The sequence below is a fragment of the Haliotis rufescens genome, unplaced genomic scaffold, assembly GCF_023055435.1.
Source record: "Haliotis rufescens isolate VD_foot unplaced genomic scaffold, xgHalRufe1.0.p SCAF_1, whole genome shotgun sequence".
NCBI classification, from domain to species: Eukaryota; Metazoa; Mollusca; class Gastropoda; order Lepetellida; family Haliotidae; genus Haliotis; species Haliotis rufescens.
Window position 1 is genome coordinate 13,192,603 of NW_025963779.1, and position 19,576 is coordinate 13,212,178.

The 19,576-nt window shown below is 38.5% G+C and overlaps 1 protein-coding gene across 5 annotated transcripts in view; it reads right to left on the bottom strand.

Moving 5' to 3' along the window:
- Positions 1-1,994: 1,994 nt before the first annotated feature.
- LOC124148239 (RE1-silencing transcription factor-like) overlaps positions 1,995-19,576 on the bottom strand; it is a 72,675-nt gene continuing 55,093 nt past the window's right edge. For 4 of the 5 annotated variants that reach the window (XM_046519244.2, XM_046519237.2, XM_046519254.2 and 1 more), the window contains exons 2-4: positions 10,806-11,761; positions 9,658-9,881; positions 1,995-8,922 (exon numbers count right to left, since the gene is read on the bottom strand). In XM_046519244.2, coding sequence (XP_046375200.2) covers positions 6,739-8,922; positions 9,658-9,881; positions 10,806-11,761 — 3,364 coding nt within the window. In that variant the 3' untranslated portion in view covers positions 1,995-6,738. Of the gene's footprint in view, positions 8,923-9,657; positions 9,882-10,805; positions 11,762-17,464; positions 17,711-19,576 lie in introns of those variants that run through there. The other variant, XM_048386156.1, reaches the window with a different exon arrangement.

Sequence of the window (19,576 nt, forward strand, 5' to 3'; positions counted from 1 at the left end):
CATATAGCTGGAATATTGCTGAGTGCGGCGTTAAACAACAAACCAACCAACCAACCAACTTTGAATTTCCATCCACATTAAGCTGACATGCAGTGATAAAACTTGAAAACTGTTAATAACAACCCAACTCACTCACTTAAATTCCATTTTATACAGCCCACAGAAATAAGGACTAACATTTGCTGTGCGGAGTTGTCTCCCTTAGTTCGGCCATGTTATCTTTGTTGATCAACCCCCTTACATACCTGTGTTTGTATTTTCATTCAAGAAAGTATTAATATTGTCAGGTCACTTGATGAGATAAGCATGTGACTGTAAAGCACCAGTAAATGCCTTGCTGTCATTATACGTAATGTGACCTGTTTTCCGTTGGACATTCAGGAGTTTATTTAGACTCAGGTTCACTGGCTTAATCCAACATTCCTTGCAACAGTGACATACAAAGTTCAGCATGGATATCAAATTTTCCGTTTACATTGGTGTCTCAATGCATACCATGTCAGTAGTGGCCTTGGTTTTGGGCACAAGTTGAATAAGCAGTTTTGACAGTCCCCAGTCGAGTATTATCTGAACTATGTAGTGATAATGCTGATTTCAGTAACAGCAGATGGGCTGATGTTTAGTGAGCCACATCATGTGACTACACATGCATGAAACCACCAATTGTCCTCTTACTTGGCATTTCCTGTTTGTGATTTCAGGGAAGTTAGATCAGTCAAACAGTAGATTTTTGAGAAATGTGAAAACTATTATTGGATCAAACTGCTATATAATTCCCCACTCAAACAAAAGGGGATATAGAAATGGGCACCGTCTTTTCATTTTCAATGCAGAAAGCGTAAATCTTTCAATATTTGTTCATGAAACTTTGTATACACATCAGGCATGCACTCACTTAGTGGTGCCTTTTGCACATAATTTTGCAAGTGAGATGGTAGGAATTATGTATTTTGCTGTACGGTAGTAGTATATCATGCCAATATACAACACTGAGCAGACAAACCAGTGATTGATATTAGGAGCAAAGTCCAACATCGATGGTACACAATTACCGTATTCGACGTAATAAGCGGCCAGGGCGCTCTCAAAATTAGAAATAGGGGGCTCGTATTAGAATATTATTTTGGTGGAAAAAAAATGTTGAAAGATACATTTCGTGGTTTATGCTGACAGCCTGAAATATTTATGTACGACAGATATATTTTTCCAGAGTTAAATGCCCATAATCAAGGGTGCATATAACACACAAGTATTATACGCTAATAAATAAGTCTCGTGTACATTGATCAATCGGAAGGGGTGCTAATTGGGATTTTTCACAAACCAATATCTTAGCATATTGTCGCACTGGGCGCTTATTACATCGAATACGGTAGGTCAAGTCTGAATAACAGATCCGATCAGGTCGCATGGTTCGTTTACTCATGCTATCAACCTGTCTGCCTGGCCCAGATTTTATTTATCATGAGATTGCCTGCATGTTGTAGTGAGTATTTCAGTGGTTCAAATCCTGGCTGCATCATACCAAGAGCAAGGACTGGTCAGTTCAGAATCAGAAAACTGTCTGAGTGGGGGATCCATGTTAAACTGCAGCATGGTATCTCAGAGGGCTAGCACTATAAAACCAGTATTGGTCCAGATTAGTGCACACGCGCATGTACGTCACACCTCTGCGGACGTGTACCTGCGACAAAATCAGCATTCACTCCCTCTGTTACTGAAGAAGACCCGGGTTCGAATTGGCCTTTAGCAACCCATGCTTACAGTGAAAGGCAGCTAACAGGATCGGCTCGTCAGGCTGACAGGCTTGGTTGATGCATGTCATCGTATTCCAATTGCGTGGCTCGATGCTCATGTCAATTACTGAGTTGTCTGGTTACTTACAGACGTCCATCATATAGCTGGAATGTTGCTGAGTGCTGCGTTAAACAACACACAAACAAATGTTACTGAACAGAGCATTATACTGGAGTTACAAAACACAGAGAGAAGGATGACAATACACCAGACTTTATTCCTCACGAACACATGACATTCATGAAATGATCCGATGCTACAGACAGGAAATAATCTGTACATCTACAACGGGGACTACAAAATAAGAAGAATCAATGGCTGCTGTAGGTGCAACAGAAAGAGGGTCCTCCCTGCCGCCTCCCACCACACGAGGGGGGAACGGAGGGAGGACCGCTTATCCTGCCAGGTAGTTCAGTTAACACAGTCGGAGCAAGAACATATGTACTGTCATTACAATCAAAACTGCAGATATGATGAACGTAGCAATAACACTATGTGAGAGGCTCACCTAGGGTGACTACGAATGGCCCCTTGGACAGTGCTGGTGGCGCAAGATGGCCCTGTGGTTTCCTGGCATCTCAAACCAACCAGCTCCGACGCAAAGGAGCCAGGAGTACAGATGTAGTCAGGTCATTCTCCAATCGCACACAATTAACACATAATCCAAATACAGTAATCATATGAGATCAACAGCCCATTCCAGCCAACAAGCCTCGTAGTATTATCACCATGTACAAGAATAAGATACCCGTTTAGTTTCCAAGATGGCGTCCAGGGTGGCCCAAGAGCATGCTTACAATATCCACAGAGGAAGCTGGTCGCTCTCATTTAGCTACAGCAGGAAGATGTGTGAGTTTGTTACTTAATGTGCAGTGAGAAGATACAATACCTATCAAAATAGTGATGAAGTATAACAAAGCAATATCTTTGTAATCTGTTGAAGCAAATCACCGGTGTCAACTTGATCACAATATGCTACTGAATGTATTACTGATGACGGTTTGGAATGGTTGGTTGGTTGCCCTTCAACAATACTTTCTCCAAAGGAATTAAGGAATGTTTGACGACTCTCCAATCTGTTAATTGTAAGATGAAATAGCTGGGAAAATTGACAAGAGTTTATATGCTACAATGCAGAGATCTAACAAGATGGCACTTTCATGACTTGACTCTGGTTGGTTCTCTACCTCATTAACCATTTGGCACTCTGAGAAATGAAGTTATTTTCCTTACATGCTTGCTTTGTCTGAGTTTTGTTGACTTCAAAGTAAGTAGAACATTCTACAATGGCACCAACATGAGGGCCACACTGTATACATCCCAGATCAGGTGTGTACACAGGGTGCGCCTTCGATGTCGAACCGTTTCAACTTAACATTGTTTCATCACTGGTAACCCTGGACCCCATCTCTGAAGCTTGTTGGGAGGAAATAAGCTCAAATATTATCAGAATACTGTTATTTATGAACTTGAAACATACAATATGTGAAAACAATGGCAATTGTATATATAATATGTATATATATTTATACGTATATATGGGATGTAAATTTTTACATATAGTCTTTGAGGCAAGGTTGAAATCCACTGTTAGAATGTTGCATATGTGATGAGAAAGAAAATATGCCTTTGAAAGTTTAACAAAATTCTTGCAGCCAGTAATGTGGGACATGTTCTGATATGCCAATGTTTCGAAATGGTCTGGATTTCTGCTCAAAAGAGATTTAACTTGTTCAATGCCCAATACAAAAATCTTCAAAAGTTGCAGAAAAATACATGGATAAAAGAGGAGAGGACTCGGTCATGAGGCAATAAACAGTGGTTAAACATCCATCATAGCTCACTGAGAGAGTTATCTCCCTTTAGAAATAAAAAAGGGGCAGGCAGGTGGAGTGAAAGCAGATTAAGGGTTCAAAGACAGATTGGTGCATTGCATATATTTTATCACCCAAATGCACTTGCAACAACAAGGACAAAACTGGCTTGATAATTGCTTTAAAATACATACAGTGAAATGCCTAGGCATGATTAGAAAGTAATTCATAAATTAATTAAGCTACAAATATACAATAATTATTCAACAGAAATCAGTAATAATCATTAGCTACAGTTATAAGATTGTGTCCGAGTGCTAACAGTATGATACATGTACAACAAACCGCACAGTGTGCTGGACTGGCCTTTGGTAAACAATGGACAAACTGCCCACAAATAGTTCATAATTCCCCACTAATATCCACAAACAGCTACAGCGTGAACCATCGTTAGGTAAAACGTGTTTCCTCCAATCAAACTTACATGTTCATCTGAGCATGCCTATGACATAATCATCTATTAAATCAATTTAATTGTCCCACCAGTCTTTGAAATACCTGAAAATGCCATACACAGTTCAGCTGAATATGCAACATTACGACAGGCTCGAGAGCCCCATTACAGAATCTGTGAAAATGTACACAGAACAAAGGGTGTTATAATACTTGTCAGGGTCCCCAAACTCATTGATACAGGGGAATAGTATATTTCTCTGCCCCCAGATTTGAACAGATATTGAGCTATCAGAGGAAACATCACAAGAGTAATACTGAAGGGAAATGGCAGTTATCTCCCTTTGAATGAGTAACATGAGCGAGACATATGGCAACAGTGAGAAAAATACCATGAGATATTAACAGGGGTGAAGGTTATTTATGCAAAACAGACTGTTGGTGAACCAACATGAGGTAGACGCTTAGTGAAACACTTGGAGAGAAAGGTGTATACAAGTATAACTTACTCTTGCAGAATATAACCAGATTGGCTGATCTCCATAACAACAAAATAAATAGGATATATGTGTAGATATGATACATTCGATGAGGAAATCTGAGTGTTTCTAAATGATGCAAACCCAACTACCTTCTCATCATATTAACCAGTGTTGGATGTGGTCCTCCGACCCAAGGTTTGTCAGGAACATGAACAGGAGCATATTTTGCAGTCGTTGAGAGTGGTAGGGTTGCCTTGGTAATGAGCTCTGGATGAAGTTATGTTTAATATCCCCTGAGTAGAAAATCGTAACAAGATGAAAGGTGATGAAGATGGCTTTGGAGTGTTTCATAAACAATCAAATTCCTTCCGTGAATGTACACCAATACACAAGATATGTTTCATGACAAGAGGCTGAATGAACGTGAACACCAAACAAATATTTCATTTGCTTCTAAATGAATACCTAATCAAATAGTTACAAGCTGAAGATTTAGAATTTGGACCGTTTCTCCCTCCATTCAGCCTGTGACACAAACACCCTCTCACTATCTGGTTGCAATTCCTCGTACAAGCATAATACATCTTATGCTAAAGGGAAAGGAAGAGGTGCGTAGGGGGAGACAATCAGCACAATACAACAGAAAAGATTAAAGCTTGAGAAATCAACAAATTATTGTAAGTCAATTGAGACGTGCACAAAGTGCTGAATCATTGCATATTATCATCTCGGATTTGAACAACATTTTCAAATCTGGTAGACAGTGGCTATACAGTAAGCATCTACAAGTAATGACAAATTAATTAATAATGAATTATGAGCACCGAGGAGAGGAATCATAAATTATAGTAACACTCATTATACCTATTCGGTATAAAGTCATAACAATTAGCTGACCAGGCAAGCTAAAAATCAACATAAATTAAATGGCTAAACTACGACTACACATGCTAAAAGCCAAGTTATATGCAGCAGATAGGGTAACAAATGGCTCTCATCACTCTGTGTTGAGCTGTTCACTTCATCTGTTGTTCTCTACACCTTGCGAAATGGTAAGGCTACGTTTCCTATCTCCCAACTAAGTCCTGTGACTGATAACATATCTTTGGTCAGGATGTGTACTCCGTGCCCAAATCATGCCTTCCCCATTTCACAGAGCATACAAAGGACAGCTATGCAGCACTAATTGGTGTAATTCATCTCCAAAACAATACTGATGTTAAAATGAAAATCATGAGTTTTCAACCTGAGCTTTAACGATAAAAATCATGATTCCTTATGCATCAACCTGTGCATACAACACAAAGAACTCTATGGGACTCCCATCAATAGTTTAGCATGAGGTGCAGCTAAAGCTTGACTCTGCTACAATGTTACAGTGACTGGACCACAAGCTATATGTTCTCTCCCTGCAGGGAGCTAAGTTGACAACGGCTGTACCACAGGTTCCTGAAGCCAGGAAGGACTAGGAGCACCTCAGTATTATAGTCCATGGACGCCAACTTGTGTACATCTGTCCGAAGTGCCGGCCAACATGGGAAGATCATGAGGTAGTTAGATGACCTCTCAAGGTCACATCAGGGAGTCAACATGTGCCAAGCAGAAGATGAACATCCATCCAATGAGGCACGTGATAAAGTCCATACTTGACTGTTTTCCTTTCAGCCTCTTATGCCCACTGGGAACGCTGCTTTCTTGCACATTTCAGGTTGTGTCTGTTATGGCTCTGCTACGTTTGTAACCAGTTACATCACCAATGACACAGTGAATGTTCAGAGTGTGGCAAAATGATTGGAAAAAACAACTTGTTCAACAACAGTGAAACTAACATACCAACATCTGTGAACTGATTCAGATGGTCTTGGTGGACTAGTTAAATGGCATTTCCTGCGCATAGTTCCCATATTTACATATATATTATATCTAACATAATCTTTATACAGGATTAAATAACCTAGAATCTTAACAGATACAATCAAAACATGAAATAATGGTGAAACTGTGGAGTAACTGCAAGAATCTGAATCACATGGTCAATGGTGCATACCAAATCTACATCGACTACCAAGACATTCTCGGCAGCCTTATCACTGTTACAAGTCCATTGCAGAATCACAGGATGAACATGGCGTGTCCAAGCATATTATGACAGACATACTATAAGCAAGCCATAACAGACAGTGCTTGACAGTTTAGTTGTGTGCAGCTCGTGCGATGTGGAGGAAGAACTCCACCTTGTCCTTACTGCAGTGACCGCACATGTTGCACTTGTAAGGATCTTGGTAACCATGGTAACCCATGTGCATGGTGTACATGACACAGTCCCGGAATGCTATCTCACAGTAGTGACACTCAAAACTGTCAGCACCACGGAAGGGCTTCGTCTTGCTGTGGTTGAGAGCATTTAGGGACAGTTCGCTTGGAAGAGTGAGGGACTTGTCTGTCCTCAGTGGATGCAGTCCATTGGGGGGATTCTCTAACACAATTTCCCCATTCTGCACTGGGGCACCATCTGGTCCAGAGTCCTGCAGGATCTTCCATGCCAGTTCAGCTCCACGTCTCAGTGCAGATGTCATGGGTGGCTTCTGATGCCTCATGTACTCTGAAATCATGCGGGGCTTGCCTTCGTAATCTTTGGGCATATTGGCTTTGTTCATACCATTGTCAGGGCTTGGAGTCTCTCTTTGATCATTATTCTCAAAATTACTGTGACTGTCTCCATTGGGACTCTGGGGTTCTGGTTTTATGCCACTGTTAAGTATTTTCAAATTTTCGTGAATTTGTTCAAAGTCATTTTTATGTGTGACAGGGCTGGATGTAAGACCATTTGCCATGTCTTCATCACCTTTGTGTGGAGGTGAAAATTTTCCTCTTTCAACCTTAAGTGAGCCTGGGCTTTCTCCTCTTCCATTTGGGCTACCTTCAACTGACTGTGTTCTGGTTTCAGTAACATATTCTTGTGGAGGAACTTCACTGCTAGATTCTTCACTTTCACTGTCATAGGGAGAACCAGATTGCTTCTCTTGGAGTTTGAGACACAAAGTGTCTAACTTGTATGCCTTGCCCTTGCGAGATCTCTTCCTAGGACTAGGTACAGCATTTTCTGTGGAGTCATTACTTGAAGGGACATCAACTTCTTGGAATGGTCTCTTGATTGGCATCAGAGGTGTGTCATGAGGCAGAATATGATGCATACCACTCAAAGGTGAGTAGGCTGGTGGGGAGACTGATTTTGGTTTTGTGAGATCGAGTGGGGACTCTTTGCGTATCCTTGGAGTTACAGCACTACCACCACCACCAAACTTCAAGGTCATCTGTTTAAGAATGTCAGCACCTTCTACAGGCTCTTGAGGAGAAGTAGGATCCTGTCCATTTCTGGAGGAATATGCCAACTCAGGAAGGCTGCGACTGGTGTTTGGTTGATGTGGGTGACCGCCTAGCTGGTTAGCAGGCCATGAATGAGGACTGGTTTTGCTGGGGGTACTGCCTTGGTCAGTTTGGACATGGAGCATGGTATTGTGCCTTGATGTAGGAGTGACTACTCTGTCTGGTTTCGTCAAAGACCGTTGGCGAGCAAGGTGAGCTTTGAGATTTTGTTCATCCAACAGAGCTTCTGAAGAAATCCCAAACATGCTGAAGAGGTCCTGGTTTTCTCCAGCAGCATGAACCTTCAACACATGGGCATGGAGACCTTCTGGTGAATCTGCCTTGAAACTGCACAAATTGCACTTTGTAGAGCCAAGCTCACCTTTGCTGTATTTTCCAGGGGATGATGATTGTGGTGACTGTGGAGGCCTCATCTGCCCAGGCATGTTGTTGACAGGTATGAGAGGTGGGGGTGGTTGCATACCATTCAGCAGAGGCCAGTAGGGAGCCATGAGGCCACTGTTCAAGCCTGGATGCATGCCTGGGATGGAGGACTGAGGTAGGTGGAATAGAGGACTCATGTACTGGTCCATCTTGTCCTTTCTAGGACCTCGTGGTCCTCTTGGTGGGCCTCTCTTCGCCAGAAGTGATAAACCAGAGGTTTCTGGTTCCAGACCTTGAGGCAAGCTCCCATCTGCATTTAATACTGCTGCAGGCTTGTGGTTATACTTCTTCAGGTGGAGTTTGAGACTATGGCAATACTTAGTGGCGTAGGTGCAGTCTGCACAACGATACTGATACACATTGGTATGGGATTTCATGTGGCTGTTGAGCATGGATTTGTTGACACATGAATAATTACATTTGTTGCACTTGAATGGCTTGGACCCGAAATGATTACGAAGATGATATTCCAGATGATGTTTGTACTCTGTGACAAACGGACATCGTGGGCACTGGAGCAGCTTCTCCTCCTTGATGTGGCTGCGGGAGTGTTGCCAGAAGTCCACCTGAAAATACAACACACACATATATTTATTACAAAACAAAAACAGTGTCTCTTCACCTGGATTTAGAAGTATTTGCAAAATAATATATAACAAAACTGTAACATTCCAAGTAATATATGAATAAATAAGTATCCCTAGTGTTAAATAAAGATGGTACCTCTGTCTTAAAACAAGATCAAACATCTGTGAGCCCATTTTAATGACAACATCATTGGGATCATAATTCAAATATACACTAGTTTCAGAAGAGAAAGGGTGCAGTGGGGTAGCCTAGTGGATAAACGTTTGCCCATGTCGCCAAAGACCTGTGTTTCGATTCTCCACATGGGTACCATGTCCGGTGTTCCCCAATGTGAAATTGCTGGAATATTACTTAAAGCAGCATAAGACCAAACTCACTCACTCACTCAGAAGAGAAGGCAACAATGTTGCATAAATGGAAGGGAAATAAATAAAATTACATAGGTGACGGTAAAAGGATGAGCCTGGTAATGCCTTGGTTAACCGTTTGTTTCAGTGTCTGCTTAGCAAAACACTGAATGGTAGAAAAAGATATTTTTAATGACACCATTGATATTAAACAATTTTGAAAATCATCTGCCCGATCTTAAGAAAACAATTCAACCGAGATAATTAGAGAAATTTTTTAAAGAAATATCAACTTTCACATTTCGATATATATCTTATAACCACTTTGACATTTCAACTGACATTGCATCTGGTGAGTGAACATACCTTAGTAGTAGAAGCAAAGCTGCACTGCTTGCACCGATACACTTTAGGTCTGCCAGGCTGCATCCTCTGCATCTTAGCAGTTCCAAAGCCGTCTGAATCACTGGAGTGGAAGTCTTTGATATGTCGCTTGAGTCTCCCCTCAGTTCGAGAAGTGTAGTCACAGTGTGGGCAACTGTACTCAAAGTGAATGCTCATGTGAGCATCAAAGTCATCTTTGCATTTTGCTGGAAAAAGGAAAAGAGACAATGAAGATTTCACACACATCTTTTGAGGCGATTAATTAATGCCGGTAAATAAACTCCCTGTAAAATTCATATGAACTAAATCACCTCCAATCTGATAGTTTTCTTTGTAACATATTTCTTGTCATGTTAAGACTGGTTCCCCGAAGTGAATTAATCTCACTTAACATGCTACCACACAAGCTGTCTAAACTGTACTAGACATGAAAAGACAAACATATTAAGTAATGCTGTCAGTGACACCAACACCTAGACAATCATGGATGTAATCTTCTCTGCTGACTTAATGCAAGGGACTGCTCCATCCGAACTGGAGGACACCTTATTGATTAATGTGTGCAGCTTATGCTTACAAACCACGTCAAGGCCATACTTCTAACACTCGACAGTCACAAAACATGCTAATAAACATCACATTTTCATAACTCGATGTGAAATTGGATCTACATTCTGTCTAAATCGAAGAAAAAAGTAGATCAGTTTTATAAGGAAAAGTCATGACATTATCCTTCTTTGAAAAGAATCAATAAGATGTACAGTAATTCTTAACACAATATTTACACATTAAGTTATGATTTTGAAACGGGTTATTACAACCTCAAAAGATTTCCAAGATATTTTATTACCTGCTGTCATGACATTTTCAGTAGGACTGGGTATTTAGGAAGGATTCTTAATCTTACACAGTGACCACTAATATCTATAGGGAAACATTCCAGCTGTAAATTAGTTCCTTAATGCCTCAACAATTCAAATAAAAAAAGGAAATAATAAGAAAAACAATAAGACCCGTGTCCAAATGCTCTGCCTTTAAGTTTTAATAATAGCATAACAATTAAACCTAAGAATTCGAAACTAAGCTGTGATATCAAAGATATTTAACAGATGACTGTGTATTTCCCTCACCTGAGAAGCTGCACAGATGACAGAAGTAGAGTCCTGTTTGTTTTGAGTATGAGTTGAAAGTTGGAGAGGAGGGGTCTATAGACCTGGGGTTGGATGTCAGTGAGAATCGTCTGTTTCCAAGGTAACCAGGAGAAGCTAGGGGGGTGGAGGTAATTCCATGGAAGGAGTAGTTCTTGTAGTCTTCTGGTAGGAGATGCTCAGAGTTAGACTCGTTCAAGCCTGACCTGAGCCCTTCAGTAGAACTGTCCTCATCTGAATGGTAGGAGTCATTAAAGGAGCTGTTCAGATGAGATGTGTTCTGGGTCCCTTCATCCTGTTCTTGGGAGAATGACCCATTGAGCACCAATTCCCCCTCTCTGCTGTCAGCTTCCCTTGTCAGTGAAGGTCCATCTGGATTAGCTTCACAATGTTTGTTGTACAAAGGGCTTCCTGACTCTTCCTTCCTTGGGTAAGGTGGCTCCTCTGTCACTTGGTCCTCCTCTGAAGGACGAGCATTGCCATAGAATGAGGTTGGAGCAGGGGGCTCAAGATCTGCCGCCTTGTAGCTGTTGTGGAATGATGGGTGCCCTGGTTTTCTGTCCGGCTCCTCTTCGTCCTTGTGAACCTTAGAGTCCGGGTTGGGAAGGTTGGAACTGTCAGTCTCTTCTCTACGGTAGCTGAACTTGTCACTAGGAGTCAGCGGGTGACTGTACTGGGGGCTTGAGTCCGACTGTTCCGAATCTCTCCTGGAATAAGTGGAGTCCGGGTAGGAGCAGAAGCTGTTCTGGTGGTATAGGTTACTCAGCAGGGGCAGACCTGCATGTGCTTCATCTTTGTCCTGGCTATGGTTGGAGTAAGCAGCAGACTGGTTATGAGCAGTGTAGTGTGGACTCGTCTCCTCGTGGTTCACTAGACCGGACTCGGCTGACATCACCTTCTCAAGAACATCCGCCACCTTGGGTGAAATAGCATCACTCCTGAAACACACAGAAACTCTATGAGGGAGGTGAAAAGAGGTTTAACGCCATATTCTATAATTGCCCATACAGTAAACTATGGTTATAACGAACTCAAAGGGACTACTAATTTTAGTTCGTTATAACCGTAGTTCGTTATAAGCATATATACAGCATAACTACAGCAAATATTCGGGACCAAAAAAGTCAGTTCATTATAACCGTCAGTTCGTTATAACCGTAGTTTACTGTATTTACAATGTGCATGCATGTGTGCACTAGTAAGGACTGATGCCGGTTTAATAATGCTAGTCCACTAAGTTATCATGCTGCAGTTTAACATTGATACCCCACTAAGATACAGTATACTGACTCCAAGCCAACCAGTCCTTGTCTCATCCCATAAATGCCAATGACAATTAAACTGAAGAAAGGCCTGTTCATGGTACAGAACAACAGGGTAACCTTTGTCTGTAGTCTGGGTGTCCTAATACCACAATACTGTACAAAAACACTAACATGTGCATAAAAATGATGAATGCAAATAAGTATACTTTATGGAGGACTACATAAAGCTCAATTAATACATTATAAGGTTTCTTCAGTGATTGTTTAAAACTCATTTTGTATTTTTGTATTACTAAAGTAACGTGAATTAATGATAATGATTTAATAATTTCAAAACAAAGACGTAGACTAAGAATTGAATTTAGAGATTTTCACTGGAGAAAAGTACAATACACAACCTGGCCTGATCAAGTCTTGTCTTCAGTTTCAGATGGTAAAAAGGTAGACTTTGGTTGCAATATAGATCAAACAAAGCCTCTTATTTCAAACTTCATCTGAATTAATAACAAATAGAAATAACTGAAATGTTTTCAAGCTGCAATGTATGAACATTCACTTCCTTTCTCCTCCTAAATGTCAGGGATTTGGACAACCTTGACTAAAATGTTGCTTTCAATGGCTGAAAAAAGAATTTCCCTATACAAATAGCACAAAATAACACAATACCTGATGAAATAAATATTATCCTGGTGTCAATCAAAAATTTGCACTTCAATCCTCATATTAGAAATGGAATGTTGTTTTAGAAAATGACATTAAAATTTGATCGCATGACAATAACCCTAAGCACAATTTGTGTAAACCTAGAAGTTATTTTCCTCTTTACAAAACAATATTTCATCCCTGACAAATTTTCTGAAGTTATTGCTGGAAATATAATCCCAACAAAATGATTTTAAGTAGACTGTTCATGAAGGCTGTCCCTGTCATAACACACTGCTTACAGGAATATACATAAAGAGAGATGTGATAAGATACATAAGAAGGTTTCAGTTTTTAATCAGTATCATGTTTCCTTTGCATTTTTAGACGGGTTGTAATATCACTAAACCAATAAATGAAGTTACTTTGTACAAGAAACAAATCTTAAGAATCTGCTTTTCTTTTACTCTCAGAGAAATGTAGACATTCTAGCCTCGGGCAAAAAATAGTATCATTTTCTCAATAATATTATTGATTGAAAGATAATCTCCTTGAAGCATAATCAAATTAGAGAAACATAAAAATCATAGGACTATTTTTTCCACTTTCAATCACCCTTGAAACTCAATCACTTGCTAAGCCTCTTCAAAGGTTAACTACTTTCTAACATATCGGGATGTTACATGGAAAATACAAGAAAACACCTGTGGGCAGAATTCAACCTTATCTTACCTTATAGTATGACATCTTAGTAATCTAAGATGATCAACTACTCATCTAGGTTTCATGTAGGTGAACTAATTTGAAAAGAACTCATAGTTTCATCTTTCTTATGTCTTTTCATGTTTCTAAACATCAAAATATTTTCATAGTTGAGCTTGTTTTTTATGTTATATCTCATACAAAGATCCTATTTAGAAAACCAGAAAGCTTCTGCATATCTTTAAAGGAAAAGGAAGATATCTTGAAATTCCTTTCAAAATTTTATATTCTAACAATGTCACTTACAGTCAAGGTAAAATTTGAATTTCAAAAGTCACAATCTTCAAAGTGCAGATTTGTTTTAGACCAGACTATGCATGCTCCACAAGATTCCCTGATTAAGAAACATCCATCATCACAACTCTAGAACATGCAAACAGACAAATCTTGCTATATGTTTTATCCCCAGTCACAGCAAAGACTTCCACAAGACGACATTCTTATGAAACCAGACATCAAACGTCTGAAGCTGATAACTGCCCAATGTCATTCTACATAAGCTGAGGATAGGTCCATGTCGTATTCTCTCCTACATGCAATAAACAAAAGACAGAGCTACACGCAGACTTAATCGAAGCCAGTAATCCAGCGGAGGACAGACAGCTCCCAGGATCCAACACTTGTATTTTGGAGTATTATTCTTTTCCTCATGCAATAAAAGAACTGAATCACCTTGTTCCTATTGAACTGCCTGCATCATGGGAATTATTTCTATGCCTAATCATCTGTTTAACATGTAATGAATGAAATGAATTTGTATCCAGTTAATTTTCATGACATGAATAGGATTGTTTCATTGGATTTCTATTGAAATTATTCATGTAAAAGGTAAACAGATTACTCTCTTTCAACCCTTGTCAGCGTTAATGCAAATATTTTAACTGAATTACAACTTAAATGCAACTTGTTTAAATTAAGTAAAGGATAACATTTCCAATCATTTCACAAATATTTACTTACGCCACCATAACATGTCCTCCACACCAGGAAAAGCCATGTCACCATGTTTGTGGCACTTTTAAGGACTATTAGGTGTGTCAGCTTTAGCAGAATGAAAAAAACTCTCCTTAAACCCAGATATAATAAACATTGGTCCATGACTTTTGTAACTTTATTGAATATGTATGGCCCTTGCCAAAGTACATAAAGTGAATGACAGAGCTATAAAGGTTTATCTATTCAGCTCTACCTAAGTTTTCCTCATTTAACGAAGAATCTATACAAAAGCCATTTCAGGTCAATAAAAAAGATCTGACCCTAGTGGAAAAAAGTACCTTTTGTTGCTTGAGCTAAAATATAGTCAGGCTTGGCTGGGCGGTGGTGACTGTCATTTTATCATTCATAACAAAGTAGGATCGTCAAAAAACATGTTTAGAGGAACACCTAAGTCTTAAAGAATGCTTCTTTTGTCTGTTCAGCAACCAAGCATAGATGAATAGCTAGAAACATTTCTATGAGCAAAACTGAAGTTGGCATGACTGCACAGGTCACAGCATATCTTTGCAATCTTTTTAAGAGTGGGAATAAAAAGTTTGAAATTAATCTCTCATTTAAACTACCTGCTATTAATGGGTGACGTTTAGGTGGACTGGCCTTATCTGAATACATTGAAAGTTCAATAACCTGGTTTGGAAATCAATATAGAAAAGTTACTTTTATTCTTGATATTTATCATTTAAAGTGTTAAACTCTTGGTGGTGTATTTTCCTTATATACATACTCAAATGTTAAATATCTTTGAAAGATACATTAATAATAACAAGCTGCTGACATGAGAGCTTATTAATTGCAAAGACATACTAAGTGCTTCTCGGGTTCATTTAAAACTGGTTACTTATCACTGAATCCAACAACATATCACATTTTAAACATTAACACAGCATAGTTAAGGGTTGTTTAAAAAATAAAGTCAATATACTACTCAACGTTTGCTAAGGACAACACCTTTCACTATAAAAGATTACTATGTTGGACCTTACAAATGTTGAGCAGTATATATACAAGTAATTACATCATAAACTATACATTGAGATATCCGTCCAGCAAGTACCAACTACTGCAAAAAAACATCAGTAATAATATAAACCTAAAAGATCCAAAAATCACCCTTAAAGGCTAAGTCCTAAATTCCCAGTTTTGAAGAGTGCACCTTCTACCATACTCGATCAGATCACCCTGTATAAAGCAAATGGATAGCTGTATTGATCAAAATGATAATGTTTTTTATGCCATGTTCAAAGAATATTCGACTCGAATCCCTGGAGTGATATGCACGCCAGTTACCGTTCAGTGGCTTCCACAACAACACAATAGAAGACATGATTTGATTCATTCCTTGCCTTTTGCCAATAGGACTTGCACAAAACCTACTGTGAATGCTTTCTTGAAAGGTCTTTCAATAAGGGGGCCGTTAAACTTGTATGTTTTTTCTTAAGTTATAAAAACACTTTTGTGCCAGTTAAGGGACTGAGGAAGGGTGGTATTCTCAACCCCCCCAGTTCTTTCAATATAAGTTGAAATTATTCTGACATATCACTGGTTGCCATAACACCATTAGACTTTTTTGTTTACCAAGTGTATAAGATATTTGATCAAAGTGCTTGTTGTGAGAAATAGGATAAGAAAGGTCACAGAGATAAGCTAGAACAGGTCACCCTCAAGGGCTACAGGAAACTTGTATAGTGGACAGAGTAGTATAAGTGGCAAAAAGCTTGTTCAAACACTCCCACCCTGCTCTCTCCATAAAACAATCTTGTGTGAACTTCAAACATGGCCTGCTCACCTGTCTTCATGTTAACACATGAGAAGTCAACAAGTAATATACACATCAAACTCCACACACAGCTTCTTACTGCATGGTATTCTCATAGATTTCAAAATAAACAAGGAAAAAAGTTTAAGTATGAGATCACATGGCAAATAGTGAAAACTAATGCATGTAATTCACTAGGGGTTAGTCTTAAGGGTCATAGAGGAGATATTTAACGGGACTGATATACACAGATTTCAGAAACACTGGTTTTATCTGGGGGTCAATTTCCTCCAATAAATTACTGAAGTTACATGTGTAACATTTTTCCTGTAAAAGATTAAACAACCTGATAAGAATCAAAGCTATAAATTAAATTCATGTGCATCTTATTATCATTCATTACTACCAATCATGAACTCAGGTAACCAAATGTATTAGATATTTGCGATTTACACATACACTACAAACTCCATCAAACACACATGCCCTGTAAAGCACCTGTAAGAGGGGCCAAGAATAAGTGACACATAAAAGTAAAAAATTCAATCTAGGTGAATTTTTCACCATGGGACATTAGCTTACGTTCATTCATTTTTTACATTTGTTAGTTTTGAGAAAAAAGGTTTTTTTCTAAAGATGTTTAAAATGGGTTTTTAGAGACAATCTATGACATACATACTTTTTAGACAGAACACTCTTTTTATCAACATTCATTACACTAAGCACCTGCGATAATAACAATTAAGGCATCGCATCAAAAACATCATTTTTTCACAATTTTAGAGTAAAACATCTACCGATTTTGAAAATGTTTTTTTGTGAGAGACAATCAATGACAATAATGACATACATACTTTTCGGAAGGAATGAGTATATCAATATTCATTGCACCAAGCACCTGCTATAACAATAATTAAGGCACCTCATCAAAAACTTGATCACAAATTTCAACCATGTAAATGTTTATTCATCACTCTAGGCTTCTTATAGTAAAGTCTAAATTTTAATATCACAATCCACGAAAACAAACAAACATGGAAATCAATAACAAATATGTCACATGTTGAGCTTGTTAATTGTCAAAACTGTAAATCAAGTTTTCTCCCTAATGGATTTGGAAACATGGATGAGATAAGAAGATAACAAAATCTTGCCCAAGAGATCACTGTTCACGACTTCAAAATACATGAACGATGAAGAGAAGGGAATTAATCACTGACCGTTTTGTCTCCCATGTCATCAGTGTGAGTACTGTTTTAGCTGGCTGGTATTTTCCTGCACAGTAAACACCTTGACGCTAATCAAGCCACACGGACTGTCATCACTCGAAGCGCTCCAATCACACAGCCACCTTAGTGCACGAATCAACCAATACCATATCCATGACCCAACAGTATTTTTTACCTGCCTAACGGTGACCCAGGACACGCCACTTCTGACCCTCGTAATGCAAGCTTGGGAAGTAAGAGCCTCCCATTCAACCTTGCACAAACGATATTGAACACACCGACTGCTTTAGTCCAAGCCAATACATTATTCACTCCTGTCAGCGAGATAGTTTTTTACAAATCTGTCATTCAATACAAATATGACTGAGAAGTAATTGTGTAAAACTACACACTTGAGAAAGCATGGGTTTATGATTCTGTTCACATATACTATTGGGCAGAAAAGTTATTGTTTTACCTGGGTGGTGGCGAAACGGAGACCAGAGCTCAGATTGGACGTGTTGTAACGGGCTTTTTTTGTAATGTGATAAGTGTATAATGTATGTCAGTTGAAGTCAGGTGGGCATTTGAACCCGTCTGACCACGGACCGGGTGTATGTGTGGACTCAGACATACGATAAGCTCGACAAGATATCAGCAGAGCACTGTTCGGGATATTGTTCATCATACAACATAATCACATACACTCAGCTTCGATAAAAAGCTGGAGGAAAGATTTTATGAAACACTTCCTCCTGAAACTAGCCTTCCACTTCTCTATCCCCATTTCACAGATTGAACACTGGGAATACATTAACTACAGGTTAAACAGTCCACGTCAAGTGATTCACAAAATAAACGTTTCAATTGTTCAAAAGCCCTTAACATGTGAGATGAACGTTCTAAAAAATTTTTTGCCCTGTGAAAAACAACATTCTTTCAACAACCAAAAAATGACGTATTCCTTACTGTAACATTATTCTTTACACTTTACAGACTGCATATTTCAAATATTAAGGAGAATATTTAATTATGTTGATAGCTCCTGGTTACCTTGAAGACTTTTTGTATCTCATTACTAAATCATGTATGGAATGAAGAATGAATACCAGAAAACTTTTTTTCTGATTTTAATAAAACATTAAATTACAAGAAAATTCCTAACACACCTTAGTAACTGTAAGTTATGAAACTTAAATATTTGCCAGATTGCCAAGCCTATTTTTTTATTATCAAGTCATAAGAGATAAAATGCTTAAATAGTCAATACATATATGTCGTACATAAAATATAATTTTATAGCAAATAAACCATTCAATTCTGAACAATTCACACTAGTAGTATGTTCCTCAAACTTCTCAAATGGTCATAATATATCAAAATTAATTAACTTAAACAGTTCAACTTACAAGCACACCAATCATGAACCAAGAACTTGAGATAGTTAATGATATTTTGTTCAATGTAATTTTAAGGCTGACATTTTGATTGGTTCATTGTAGTGGAGAGAAATGATATCTAAATTAAATTTCTTTAATGTTTTCCTTATTCCTCCTAAGGAGAGGAATAAGTCATTCCACAGATGAAGCACCCAGGAGTCTAGAGAACAGTACAATTTGTAGAGAACTGCTAGATGTTTATAGCATTGGCTGCTCACATAGCTTCAAACAGAAATACCACAGATCATCCTTTGTCATGTTATACCTGATAAACGTATTGTTTTAATTGATCATTAACGATGTTTAAAGTAATGAAATAAACATTATCTTTCTGTACCAAATAATTAAGAAACATTTAATCTGATTTTACCGATTTGTGGATGATAGCTGTTAAGCTTAATTTAATTTCAGCTTAAATTTTGTATTCATGAAATATTTAGGAGGATCTTGAATTTGTCTTCCAAAGAATTAAAATATGATACAGTCATAATGTTTTGATTAAAATCACCAGAGTGAAAGCTATTTGCCATTAAAAAGAAAGTCACCTTCACGCATCTGTAACAGTGAAAGCTCTGGCCTATGCCAAGCAAGAGTTCTCTCCCTTGCACTAGGGATTCTTTCATGGAAGACAATACTCTCTTACAGAATAGAACTGCACTAAAATTATTATATATAGTGTGTAGAA